We start from the raw sequence: 14,112 nt of genomic DNA, 5'->3' as shown, positions 1-14,112 counted from the left end.
TTCTTCATTGGATTGTTTAATGAAGGACGTTTTACATCCATTGCACAAAAAGGTTCTGTATAGTTGAAAAAAAAAAGTTCTTTACACTATAAAAGTCTGTTCACTGGAGCTGTTCACTGAAAGATTCTTTGGGGAATAAAAAAATGTTTCTTCTATGGCATCACTGCAAAAAAAGAAAGAAAGAAAAAAAGCGCTGTTGGAACCTTTATATTTAAGATTGTTGAATAATGTAGAATATCTCTATTTCTATAAAAAAAATGCTTTTTTTTTTCTTTTTCACCAGGGTCCACCGCAGCCCTTATTGTTGATGAATTGTCATCTCATTTGAGATCGCCTAGTGTTCCTGGCCTTAGCCGTGTGCAGCATTTGTCTTGGTAGTGGCATTTATGGTGCCATGGCCTGTCGGTTTTATATCTCTGTTACACATTTGCAGGCATTCAGTCAGAAAATGAAAAAGAGGCCCAAGGTGTTGGTTTCCTCTTCATTTTACTCCAAAGAAATTGGTGCTTAGAATGTAATGTTAATTAGAAGATGATTTTCAGCAACCTGAACGGTGGTCGGTTGTTGATTTTAATTAATTTATTCCATGTTTTGTTTTCGCCAGCTCGAAAAAAAAAAAGCATGCCTACCTTCACCTCTGCAGGTGTTCTGCGAGCTGCACCAATTATATTTTAGTTGCATGTATGGTAATGAGCCGAGCCAACCGCACTGCCACTCACAACGGCACTGCTTTCCTGGGATACGAGGTGGGCAGAAAGATCTGGCTATATCAGCCACGGAAAAATGTCTGTTTGTTTTGAAGATTGTATTTGTCCTTGTGTGGGAGATTGTGTGCTCATACGTTTCTTTCGGTGTTTGCCTGAGCTTATGTTCGTGTCCAGGTTTGCTTGTCTGGTTGTGGCAGCTGATATTAGCAGTGTCACGCCGTACCTACTGTAATAATTGGTATGCTAATCGCTCCCTGACTCAGATAAAGCACATTTTCCATTTCCATTCTTCAGCAGTCACTGGGTACACTGTAACCCTTTTGCATTGAGCTCAGTGGCTTAGGCCACCTGCTTTCTTACTGAAAAACAATTTAGAGCTCAGTTTTTAGAGCTGCATTATGGGAACCAGCTGCTAAGCTTTGATTCACAGCAGATAGAAAGACAAGACAACCGAGGGAAATGATCCGCCATCTAATAATCTGCATTTTTACTGTATGAAAAGGTGCATGAATGAATAAACTTGCACTTGTTTTGAACCGTGTTAAATGTTGCATAGAATTACAAATGCATCGAATTAAAAATGTTTGGGGTAGGTGTTTTTTAAAGAGAAATAATTATTTTCAACAAGGACACATTAAATGGATCATGACTGCGAAATACTTCTATTTTACAGAACGATAACTAAAAAAGAACTATATTAGCATCCACACCAACAGATGATAATGTTGTTTATAATAAGCACGTGCTGCAGTTTCCTCTTCAAAGGAGGATGGATTCTGATTGGCTGTAGATTTTTTTTAAATCAATTTTCATTTATCAGCTGGAAAAAATCATTCTGAAATGTGAGTCCACACTACAACCATAACGATAACGGCATAGCTATTTTAATTTAGAGTGATTTTAATAGAGTGATTTAATATTTTATTTAGAGTGATTTAACTATATCTTAATTGTTATAGTTCTCATAATTGGTGTTAAATGTATAGTTCGCCCAAAAATTTTATTTCTGTCATCATTTACTCGCTCTCAAGTTGTTCCGAACCTGTATGAATATCTTTCTTCTGCTGAACACAAAAGAAGATAATTTGAAGAATGTCGGTAACCAAATAGTTGACGGTAGCCATTGACTTCCATAATATATATTTAGTTTTCCATATTATGGAAGTCAATGGGGCCCATCAACTTTTTGGTTACTCATATTCTTCAAAATATCTTCTTTTGTGTTCAGCATGAAAGAAACTCATACAGGTTTGGAACCACTTGAGGGCGAGTAGATGATTTCGAGGTGAACTATCCCTTTAATGGGCCTTAAAGCACCACAACTGTATTCAGCATTAATGACCATAAGAAATGTTTCTTCATATTCATAAATCAACGTATTAGAATGATTTCTGAAGGATCATGTGACACTGAAGACAGGAGTAATGATGCTGAAAATTCAGCTTTGCATCACATACATTTTCAAATATATTAGAATAGGTTGTTTTAATAATATTTCACCATACTGCTGCTTTTACTGTATTTTAGTTTTAAAAATGAAATATATCTATACATTTCCTTTTTTCTCAGTTTTGTCTAGCTGTTTTTGAACTCAAGAACGTGTCTTATGTAAACACCCCCTTTGGACTAGTCGTTCAGCAACTGAACACTGCTAGTTTAGTAATATGTACTTTTACACAGACATCCTTAGGATTCAACCGCAGAAACAGCAGCCGTATAAGCATCACACCTTTTTCTTGTTCCATTCACACACCGGAGGAACTATCACGGCTTCAGAAGAGTCCACTGAGCTTCAAGCTCTTTCGCCAGGCTCTTTCAAAGGAAATCTGTCAGGTTTTTTGGGGGGAGAGATGATGAGAGATGCTGTGTTCACCGATCACCGCATCTGGCTCTTATTCATTCTGCTGGCACACGTCTGTCCTGATCTCCGCCGCTTTCACTTTGAACAGCCTCCATCAATCCTTTTACGTTTTCTTGACAGCTGGATTTAGTGCCAGGAAGAGGAGGAGGAGGTGGTGTTTTTTTGGCTCTCTTGCGTTATGGGCGCATGTTTTGAAACCGTAAAACCTAGAGGCATTATGATTTGACAGCTCCCAATGAGTGTCCTATATTTAAATCATGGCATGTGGAATGGAGGATAGGAGAACCGAGCTCATTAAGTGTGATGTTCAGGGTCCTGATGTGTCAGCCTTCATCCTTTGCGACCAGTAAAATATCTGTCATGGGAAACAAGTATACTAATTAACTCGATTTTTACCTTTTCTGATGAAAATATGAGAGATTCTTACATGTGCAAAACTCTGGACTATTAACATTGGGTTGCTATGGGATCGGAGTAATATTTAGTGTGTTGAAGGGGTGTTCTGGGTCATTTATGTTAAGCCTCATTCACACTATTGCTCGCAACTTACCGAAAGTTTGCCTGATTTCGTATGGAAAATAGTCATATTTATTGCTGATTGTGATTCCAACATATTATCCAAACAAAGTTTCACTTATAGTCGATTCAACCTTACAATTGGACCTTATATGTGACCGTGGACCACAAAACCAGTCATATGGGTCATTTTTATGAAATTAAGATGTACAGTATATGTCATATGAAAGCTGAATAAAAACAGCTTTCCATTGGTGTATGGTTTGTTAGGATAGGACAATATTTGGCCGAGATGCAACTATTTGAAAATCTGAACTCTTAGGGTGCAAAACAATCTAAACATCGAGAAAATCGCCTTGTTGTCCATTTATGATCGCAATTATGCTGCATTCACTTACAAAAAAGAATGTTTTATAGATTTACTGTAGGAAATTTACTAAATATCTTCATGGAACATGATCTTTACTTAATATCCTAATGATTTCTGGCATAAAAGAAAAATTGATAATTTTGACCCATACAATGTATTGTTGGCTATTGCCACAAATATACCCTTGCGACTTGTGACTGGTTTTGTGATCAAGGGTCACATATGTTAAACAATGACTAATATTTTTCTGTAAAAATAATACATTTAATTAGTTCTACTATAATAATGCATTTTCTTAATAATTTAATGAATTTATGTATTCATTATTTTATTAATTATAAAACAGTTTTGTTGTATGAATTAAGATTTTAAATGATCTCAGTAACTATTTATGTATTTAGTCACATTTGGAGCCATTTTATTTGCAGTCTGCTGCTAAGCCGTTATGCTGCTTAATATTGCAAACTGCCATTTCTTATCATATTTTTATTTATTATCATAGTCATTTGCAGTGCAAATAGTTTTACTGCACTTTATTATTCTACTTATTTACCCCGTGTGGTTAATGAATTCGACATTAAATTAAAATAGCTTACTTCCATGTTGCAAAATAAGGTGGATACAAACACTTTCACCTCCAGAATATTAATTTTAGCTGCAAGAAAAGTGATTCTTAGTTGAAATGTTGAATGATATCTTGCTTTCACTAGCAGTACATTTCATTTGAGATCAAAACCGTTAGCCAATCTCATAGCCAACAGCAATTCAGAGCAAGCAAGGCTGAAATCGAATGCATTTTTCACTAGTTTTACTTCAACCGAGTGAGATCACATCACACCTCTCATGTCCGTAGTATAATAGTTATGTGCTGAAGTTTTCGTACTTGGTGGTGCGCTGGTGCCTTAGCAGAGCAGACTGTGGAAGGTTAAAGTAAATAATTCTTGTCTGCAATATCAGCGTTGTGACGTTACCTTCCTTGCATGGGCCGATGAAGTGTCAGGGCTTCGGGTCGTTCAGCTGATATGTGAGGCGATCTAGGCGACGAGAGTCCATTGCGTTTTCAATCAGCCCTGTCTTTTTTTTCAGTAGAATAACCTTTGTGCCCAGAGGAAGTCTGTTATTTTGAATGGACTACACTCTGTCGCCATGCTTTGTAGCCTCTCTGTAATTTTTCCCCAAGGGTATGAATGTCACAGAGTTTTCTAAAGGTTAAGTCTATGTTTTTTTTTTTTTGTGCTACCTCAGATGGGAGACAGATAAGCACCACTCAACCTCAGCTCTGGCAGGGTTTAAATATCACCTCGATTCAAGAAAAACCCCTGGTGTGCTTCTCAGACAGGATAATAATATAGAAATATACCCATAAATGGCAGTCCTTCGTCAGCTGTCTCTTCTCACGGGCCCAATTAAGTCATTTCCAGCCCTGTGTCCGATTTTGGCAGGAATAGACGGCCTCCAGCTGGTCTCGAAGCCCGCTGCAAGTTTGGACGGCTGATGGAAACCGTCTGCTCTGGTATTATGATGTCCGTCAACCTGGACTTGGTTCATCCTGGAGAGAAATCAGACCCAATTTAGTGAGTAGTTTAGCGCCAACCCAATGCAGGTCCTATAAACACGCGTACGTGCACAGAAACAAGCCGTCGTGATTCAGAACAGAAGCCTTCATTAGCCTCATTACATGCTAGGCTTGCTTTGCTTTTGCCTGTGTCAGCGCACCGCGTGTCCTCGAGCGGTGCTGTTTGTGTGTAGCTAATTTCCCCAAATTCGTGTACTGACCCAGAGCGACAGTGCTTGGGTCTAGCTTGCTTAATTTTGTGATGTCAGCATTGTTTCTCGACAGGTTGTGAAATGAAACACATGTCGTCTGATTGGTTAAGCTGCCTGCGGGGCGTAATCATCTCATTCCATATGTCCATATAGTAAAACTGGAACTGGCGCAGGGTGTCATGGTAACCTAACGCAGCCAGGCTGACGGGCAAACCCAAACAGTCGACGTAAATAAACATTTTCTTTTGGCTAGCATTGCAATAAACATTGGCATCAAATATCGCATCGAAGTGCACTTCTTTAGTACAAATGCATGAATGCACTCCCACTTTAAGCTAAACATACAGGGCTGCATGATGTGGGGAAACAAATATTATTTGTCTGATAAAAATTGTGATATAATTTTTTTGTGTGCTCTGCTTGCTTGTTGGGCTGCAGAATTTGTCCAAAAACTTTAAATTATACATCAATAGGACTTTATATAGGGCGATAGGAGATTATTTTTGTTGTTGTTATGGTTATTAATAATACAATTTAATATTTAGTAGAGTATTTGTATATGTATAATAATATTAATACAAATAATTTTTTTATCTGACTAAACTTTATAGGGCAATAGGACATTGTTGTTGTTGTTTTTTGTTGTTGTTGTTGTTATTATTATTAAATAATTGAATAGTTATTAGAAAATATAATATTTATAATAATAATAATGAAATATAATATATCATGTGAACAATTTTGTTTTACTGTACAACTGTACATTTACAATACTATTATGTATAACTTTCTTAATTTTCAAATGCTTTTATTTAGGCGGGAAACTGCAGGGAGCCCAGCAAACTTCTCTTTTGTTGACAATGACCAGTTTACACTTTATTATTATAATTATTAAATAACATTATTTATTATTAAATATATTACACGGAATAAGACATTTTAATTGCTAATTACATTTTTTATTTAAATATTTTCAAACACTGTCAAATAAAAAGCAGAGTATTTAAGAATAATAATAATTTTATTTTACTGTACAACTGTAAATTTACAATACTAATATTTATGGCTGTCTTAATATAATATATATATATATATATATATATTTTAAATGTTAAACCATCAAGCTGCATGCAGGGAGCCCTGAAAGCTTCTCTTTTGTTGACGACAGGCAGTTTTATAAGCGCTTCTCATTACAAATATAGGAAGATGGTTGGCACAAGTCGGGTCCCAAATGCTTCTTATAAGTGAACCAAAGTTATAACCAAACAGAACATGCCAGATCAGTTTTGTGTGGAGTTACTGCGAAACCTGTTAACAGATACCTCAGGGATCCAGACCCTGGAAGGTGGTCACCGTCAAACCCTCCAGCGAACTCTTTCCCCCACAAATCCTTGTGTTGTACAGACTGCGTGGGCTTGACTTAAGAAAAACAGTCCGATGGAGGGTTGATCCTGTGGAGAGAGACGCAATATTTAGTAGCAGCGGGCGGCAATCGGGCTTGTGTTCATTTTCAGTTAGGAAGCGAAGGCGAGAGGGGAAGATGAGGCAGAGAAGTAGGTGTATGTTCTCTGTCGTTCTCAATCTTCTCTGCCGGTTAGGATTCCTCCAGAGTTGGTGGAGTGAGAGAGAACAAACGGTTAGTTCCCATTGCCCAGTGAGCATGTCTCCCCCTCCACCACCATCTTTGCTTTGATTTCTTTTTTCTTCTACATTCGGGGGAGCGCTGAAGTTGTGAGGCGATGTTATAGCGTGCTGCTCTAAGATAATGCACTTGTGTCGCCCGCTGCTCTCTATCGCACACATTTTGGTTTACTGAGAACATCAAAGACCCTTGAGTTAATAAGTGATGTGTTCAGGAACTTCCAAATATTTGCAGAGTGCAAATTTAAAGCAATAGTTCACCCAAAAAATGAAAACTCAGAAAATCAAAGATCCATGTGCACAGGAAATCATATTTTATGTGAGCTTGCAGTCCGTATTGAATGTGATTAGTGGCCGATATTTGGCATTTTTAAATGATCTGTATTGGCCGATAAGTTTTTCCAGAGCCTGTCTACGGAGAGCCTATTAAGTCCTATTTTACCGAATTTTTGGTTGTAGTTCCACCAGAGTTCCACTGGGGGCGATCGCCCGAGTGCAAAATGAATGGGAGTCTATGGAGCTAGACGGCTAAATTTGTTTCTTTCACCCGATTGCCGTTGAGAAATCTCAGATTTGATTGTAGGTTTTGCAAGTTCAACATGGGTTATAGGTCGAAAGTTGAATGAACGAGTACTTACCTTTCGATTTTCTTACAGGTTGAGTTATTGTTGCCCATAATACGCTAGCATTCTGCTTATGAACGCTGATTGGTCAGTGACGGACTACCAGAGATAGCGCTTGATGGCATCGTGGCATCCGAAGCGGGACCAGAATGTCTTCTAGCAGAAACTCTTCTAGCACGTATTTACCCGTGTCAGCTGTGTTGTCGATGTCTCGAGAGAAAAGAAAGTGCAGAGCGAGAAAGCACCAAAGTGACTGAAGTATTGCCGTAAAGCAGTATCTCTGGTCGTACGATGTGTATGACGTCATTGACATTTTAAAAGACTTTTTAAAGCAAATAAGTGACTCTAAAAAATCTAACACCCAGCAATGTGTCATTTCTTTGCATCTCTTTTCGAATACAACATTCACATTACTAGACAAAAAATGATATCCTGAGAAAAGTGAATTTTGAGGGGTATAGCTCCATAGACCTCCATTCATTCTGCACTCGTCCTGTGAGCGCCCTCATATGGAACCAGAGTGGAACTGCAACCAGTTCAGAAGCCGGAAGTTTACCGAGAGTGGCAGTTCTCCCCATAATTAGACATTCTCTGGTTTTTTTGTCAGTAGCAGGACTCTTATTTTGAAAGCGCCAGGGGGTTGAGAGTCTTGATTCATTAAATTATCCATCTCAAAGTCATTATTTTAGCTTTTTTTGTGTGTAAACTGTTCCTTTAAATATTAAATGATGAAAATTAGACAATTTTCATTATCTCTGAAGTATGTTTTACCCTTTGGAAACCGTTTTAGCTACACTTTTGCCCACTGAGAAACTCTAACATTTTTAAACACCTGTATGCTATCACTTTTTCTTAAAAAAAAAAAAAAAAAAACTCTATTACCATGGCTGGCAGCAGTTTTCATCTTTTAAATCACCGTACTGCACCTTCCCTTTAAGGTGGTCAAAGAGACACTTTCATTAGAATCATTCATTTGACTTTTCATGAATAACATGACTTGGAGTTTGAATTTTAGCTTTTAAATTGATTGGCCTCTCAAACACTTGATCCCAGCCAATTACCCAGCGCAGTGTCCTTCAGTGGGAGAGCACCTCTCACCCGCTCTGCAGATAAGCTTCAGAGTCGAGCGGGTTGAAATGAAAGGTAGAATCACTCTGAAGAGTTAGCCACTTATCCACAGGAGGGATTCTGCCGAAGGGTTGTCTGCTCGAGATGGCCGGCGCCACTGTGGGGAATCTCAGCGAATGAAAAGCTGTCTAGCACGAACAGTCATTTGTTTTTATTTCTCCCTGGGGTCCCGCGTTCATCCCTGCTTTCAGTTTACCAAATAGCAGAAAATGCAACTCGTGCACATTTCGCTCTTTAAAATGTGATGCCATTTTTTTTTTTCAATGACACTCAGATCATGGCAATTCAAACTTAGGGAAATTTGTGAGCCGGATGGATTTTAAATGCAAAAAATATATATATTGTGTATATTTTATAGAAATGCAAAAAATAAAATAAAATACAGTACTATAAATAATTTAAATGTAAAAAAAACTAGACAAACTTGTTTTGTTTTGCTTTGCTTACTTCTACATCATTGTGCTTTTTAACAGTTTTTTTTGCTGGGAAACATCACAAGTACACCAAGACTGAAGAACTGCAAAGAGTAATCACGTGCTATAGAGCACTCCTTTTTCCTCATTTATCTTCTGATATTCTTCATTTGGCTGACCACCAATTGAACTGACTGACCACATGGACCTACTCTGAGGTCAGCTGCTGCTTCGGGTCCAGTGTGGTCAGTAATGAGCTCAGTGATGGAGGCTGGGTCAAAGTGTTTGTGCGTTGAACCGCCAGCTGCAGAGTCCAGAGAAGTGAAGGATTACGTCAGCTTCTCGCCTAGATGTTCCCTCTGTGGAGTAACAACAGCAGGTGCTGACCAGAGGATGAGTTATAGCTCTGATGCCTGCGCACTTCTTAGAAATTTATATAGCGGTGCAGCCATATGATCAAATGCTGCAGAGAAGTCGACACTCGTGTTCTGCTTGGGGTCTGAGGATCCCAAGGTCATTTCAATAGCTCAAAACAAAAAATATACTGGGCAGAAAGAGATTTATTTTTGATAGATATTTTTATTCATAAAATAAATGTGACCGTAAAGACATTTATAATGTTACAAAATATTTCTATTGCAAATGTAGAAATGCTTTCTTTTCATCATCAAATCCTGAACAAACGTATCATTGTTTCCACAAAAATATTAAGCAGCGAAACTGTTTTTAACTTTGATAAAAATAATAATAATCAGCACAAATAGAATGATTCTCTGAACTGAAGGGTCATTTGTGTCACAGGAATACATTAAGAAACTGTCTTAATGTTTGTTTTAGGGGGGCGTTTACACGACACCGTTTTCAACTAAAAACAGAAAAGTTTTCATGCGTTTTGGACAATACATGACATGACAATGGCATTTTGGGGGCCTGAAAACAAACTTTTGAAAACAAGTTTTTGAACCATTATCAATACCTTGTTAACTATAGGTGAATTTGTAAAAACGGTGACATCATGCGCATTACGTGGTCAGTCTATAGGCGCCTAGTGTTTCTTCCCAAAATGACATTTGGCGCCTGACATGCATAATACAGTGGTTTTATTCACTTTTGCGGATCTGTGTGAACTGGGATCATTTTGACAATGTTGTCGTGTGTATGCAAAACTTTTCAAAAACGCTAAGGAATTTTTTTTTTCAGTTTTTTAGTACATCGTTGTCGTGTAAATTAACCCTTAGCTTTGTGATATTACTACATAAAACCACAAAATAGATCTGTATTTTTTTTTAAATATTTAAAATTCCACAAATCTATCCAAATATTTTCTCAGAGCAACACTGCAAAAGATATTAATGCAGAGTTTTCAGAGATAGTATCTTTTATAAGTATATTTTGTGTTACTGAACTGGATCTCTTACTCTTAATAAGCTGATGGTATTGCTATAAAAGAAGTCCAAGAAGACTCAATAAAAACTTAAGATTTTTTTTATTTTTTTATTATAGGCTAGTTTGAGAAAATTATTGCCATTTTTGCCACAGCAAAATGCATCTGGTGGCTAGCGAACTGGTTATGAGTCTGATTTAGACCCTCTCAGAAAATCTAAACGTTTTTTCTCACTCATTCCTTATCTTTCTTATCCCCGATGTCTCCCTCATCCCGACTATAGTTCCTCATCTGAAGCACCAGTGGTTGAGCGTGAAATGAACTGACTGCTCAGGCCACCCGTGTTAAAATTTCAGGACTTTTAATCCCAGGTCGTCCCGCCTCTCCACTTAGAGGTGAATACAGGCCGACACTCCTCCACGGTGCCCAGGAGGATGCTGGGATTGTTGCTCTCTTTATGTATGATGTAGTTCCACTCTTTGAAACAGGATGGGTGGACTTTGTGTCATCCCACTTTACACAGACTGAGATCACAGCTAAAAATAATAGAGCCATTTCTTCGCTCTCCCCTGAGGTAGTGCGCACTCTTCAGTCTGGTTTTAACCAGAGTCTGAAGTCGTTTTGTACAAAAGTACTGTAGTTCTTATTGAGGACAGTTGAAAATGTCTTTTTATTATTATTTGTTCCTGTCACTTTTCATCTCGAACAATAGCAATGTCGTGTTATTTCTAAGGCCAGCGTGCCTCGCGTCCGTACGCTTGTTGCCATTTGTGTTGCAAATTATTTAGTCTGCTAGCAGGGTTTTTTTGGGGGAAAAGAAAGCCTGTCAAGCCTGCAATTTGCAGAAGTTCCAGATCTTTTAGGAAGCTTTTAGGAAGTGTTCCTGTACCATGCTTTCATGTCCTCCAACTCTCCAAATGAATGTACGGGTATGCATGAGCGAGCATGCTGTGACCTGACAGCGTGACGGCCGCTTTGCTTGCGTCTCTCATCTTGTCCCATTCTCGCTCTCTCTATCTCTCTCTCTCTCTCTGCCATGCTCAAACGTACCCTCTCATTTCCATTTTCCTAGCGCTGTAAGACCGAAATTTCTCAACTCACCTCGGTCTGTGCTAATGCTTGGCGCCTTGAGACCCAGGGTTTTATTCATTTATTCATCTCGCCACCTGTATTGAGGGATGCACTCGCCGCATGCGTCATCAACCAACCTGGACCATCGGCGGTGGAAAGAAGCAAGCTGACTTGTTGATCTCTTAAGAACTTTTTCTAATGGTACGACTTTTGGTTTGCGGCGTCTTTAATCTAGAGTGCATAAATGCCCTGGGGTTTTGTTTAGAATAGAGAAGTAAAAAAAAAAGTGAAATGTTGGGCCATCATCAGCACTTTTAATACACCCACTGCCTCAGAAACTACCGGTGCACTCATCCGAACAACATCTCGCTTCCTCAAGCTCGTGTGTGTGTGTGCGTATAAGCGGGGTTGTTTCCACGTGCTGGGACACAGGGCTGAACTATGCAGAAAACAGATGCTGGACAGCTGTGGAGGTTGAAGATCTCTGGCACTGCTAGACTTGGATTCCTGTGGGAGAGGTGGATTTCAGACGAGCCCTGTGTGTTGTAGAGCACATTTACCCTATGGCATTTCTTTGTGGTGTCAGCAGAGGTTTCCGCGGTGACGTCGGTGAGTACCACCGGGAATGGTGACACTGGGACAATGAGCGATTGGATGCTGAAAATAGGCTTTGGCTAATACGGTTAATTAATATCCTGCTGTGCGGCTTTGTTTTCTCTAAATTGCCAAATCTATCAGAATAGGGATGACATTATGGTGTGAAAATGGCATGTTAAATGTGGAAATCGTGTTCTCTTGCAAGCTACTTTTTTTTAACCCAAGAAAAAAAAAATCTGCCTTCATAATTTTTTTCTGAAGGTCTTTGAATCATAGACGAATGCATATTCAGTCATTCAGTTATCCAGTCAGGCCTGGATGTCATCTGCATAATACAATATGAAGGATCCAAGACACATGGCTGAATAAGCTGATTGGTTGGCTAGCTGAGCTTTAATGATGTTTGATTGGTTCCTCAAAAGACTTCTCAAATCTGGCCCTGGTCTGTCAAAAAAAGCTAGATTTTTATGTTGTTCTTAAAATGTGATTGGCGCTTTCCTGTGAAAATGTGTCAATTGTGGTTGAAATGGAGTTCTGAGTGGTTCATTTGCTTTTTTTTTTGCTTTTGCCCATTTTTGCTGATATATGTTTGCCTGTAGTCTGATTTGAAAAGTCTAATCTTAGAAAAGTAATAGCACAATAGTTTCGTCACTGCTCTTTTGTACATTGTTTTTTTCATTAGGCTTTATGCTTTATAGCCTTCGACCTTGAGTTTGTAGAAAGGTACAGAAACACTTTACAATAATATCACATTAGTTCATGCAATAACTAACAATGAACAATATATTCTTACAGCTTTTCTTACCCTTTGTTAATGTTAGGTAATAAAAAAAGTTTGTGTTAGTTCACAGCGCATTAACTAATGTTGACCTATACTGTACAACTTTTGATCTTACTAATGTATTAGTAAAGGTAGAAATGAAAACTAAGATTTCATAAATGCTTTAGAAGTATTGTTTACTGTTAGTTAATGTTAACTAATGTGAACAAATTAAACCGTATTATAAAGTGTTACCAAAGCTACTAATTTCATAACGTGCATAATTTTGAGATCCCTCAAATTATCACAGCATGTTTTTAATATAAAATAAACTGTTTTGGTGGGTTTTTTATAATTTATTTTTTTTATTACAAATTCTGAATAAGCTGGAATATTCATTTTTGTGTCATTATGTTCCTTCATTTTGCTTTTATTTATTTGTTTCCCCTGCTTTTTATTAGCATTACTGCTTTTCATTGTGGCCTCTAGCTTTTTGGACCCTTATGTATGTTTGTTTAGCAGGAATGTGCTAATTTAATTAACTTAATTTGCATCATATTTTTACAACTGTGACTTGCTGGATATGTGTATAACTGTACAAATATGTCATCTGCGTCTGCTATGTGTTTTGTCAAAGAGGAAGGGTTACAAAGGCTTGCATTCCTGGTGGTCTACATTCAGTTCCTCGCTGCACATGCATCTTGTCTTATGATTCCTGTGCCACCTTATTTCCCTGTGTGTGTGTGTGTGTGTGTGTGAGTGAGTGATCTGCACATCACAAGCACTGAGGCTTTAATTTGGAGAGCTGTGTTTTGTGTGATTGTATAACAGACAGGTGAGAGACACTTTGTATTAACACCTTCAACTCAGATGCCAAGATGAGCCTCTCTCTCTCTCTCTCTCTCTCTCTCTCTCTCTCTCTCTCTCTCTCTCTCTCTCTCTCTCTCTCTCTCTCTCTCTCTCTCTCTCTCTCTCTCTCTCTCTCTCTCTCTCTCTCTCTCTCTCTCTCTCTCTCTCTCTCTCTCTCTCTCTCTCTCTCTCTCTCTCTCTCTCTCTCTCTCTCTCTCTCTCTCTCCATTTCTGTAACCCAGATCGTTGAGATCCAACGGCTTTTGAACACCACACATTTCGCTGACACTGAAATTGATTTGTGTCTCAGTCTAAATAATTTGTGCCAGACACTGACAAGACACTGAAATTTAGTTGGATTTTTTGGGTACGAACCAGAGTTTTATTCCACCAAATATTTTATTCCATTTTTTTACATTTTAATA

The 14,112-nt window shown here is 38.2% G+C and overlaps 1 protein-coding gene across 21 annotated transcripts in view; it reads left to right on the top strand.

Annotated features, from left to right (window-relative positions):
• The window catches only part of grip1 (glutamate receptor interacting protein 1), a 215,738-nt gene that overhangs the window by 125,781 nt on the left and 75,845 nt on the right, over window positions 1–14,112 (top strand). Inside the window, exon 1 of one of the 21 annotated variants that reach the window (XM_079622027.1) lies at window positions 11,951–12,090. The exons of the other annotated variants lie outside the window; for them this stretch is intronic. Coding sequence (XP_079478153.1) covers window positions 12,045–12,090 — 46 coding nt within the window. The 5' untranslated portion in view covers window positions 11,951–12,044. Of the gene's footprint in view, window positions 1–11,950; window positions 12,091–14,112 lie in introns of those variants that run through there. 21 annotated transcript variants of the gene reach the window in all.

Source organism: Phoxinus phoxinus (genome assembly GCF_949152265.1).
Source record: "Phoxinus phoxinus genome assembly, chromosome: 9".
Taxonomy (NCBI): Eukaryota; Metazoa; Chordata; class Actinopteri; order Cypriniformes; family Leuciscidae; genus Phoxinus; species Phoxinus phoxinus.
Note: the sequence above shows the minus strand (reverse complement) of the source record. Positions and strands in the feature narration are given on the sequence as shown.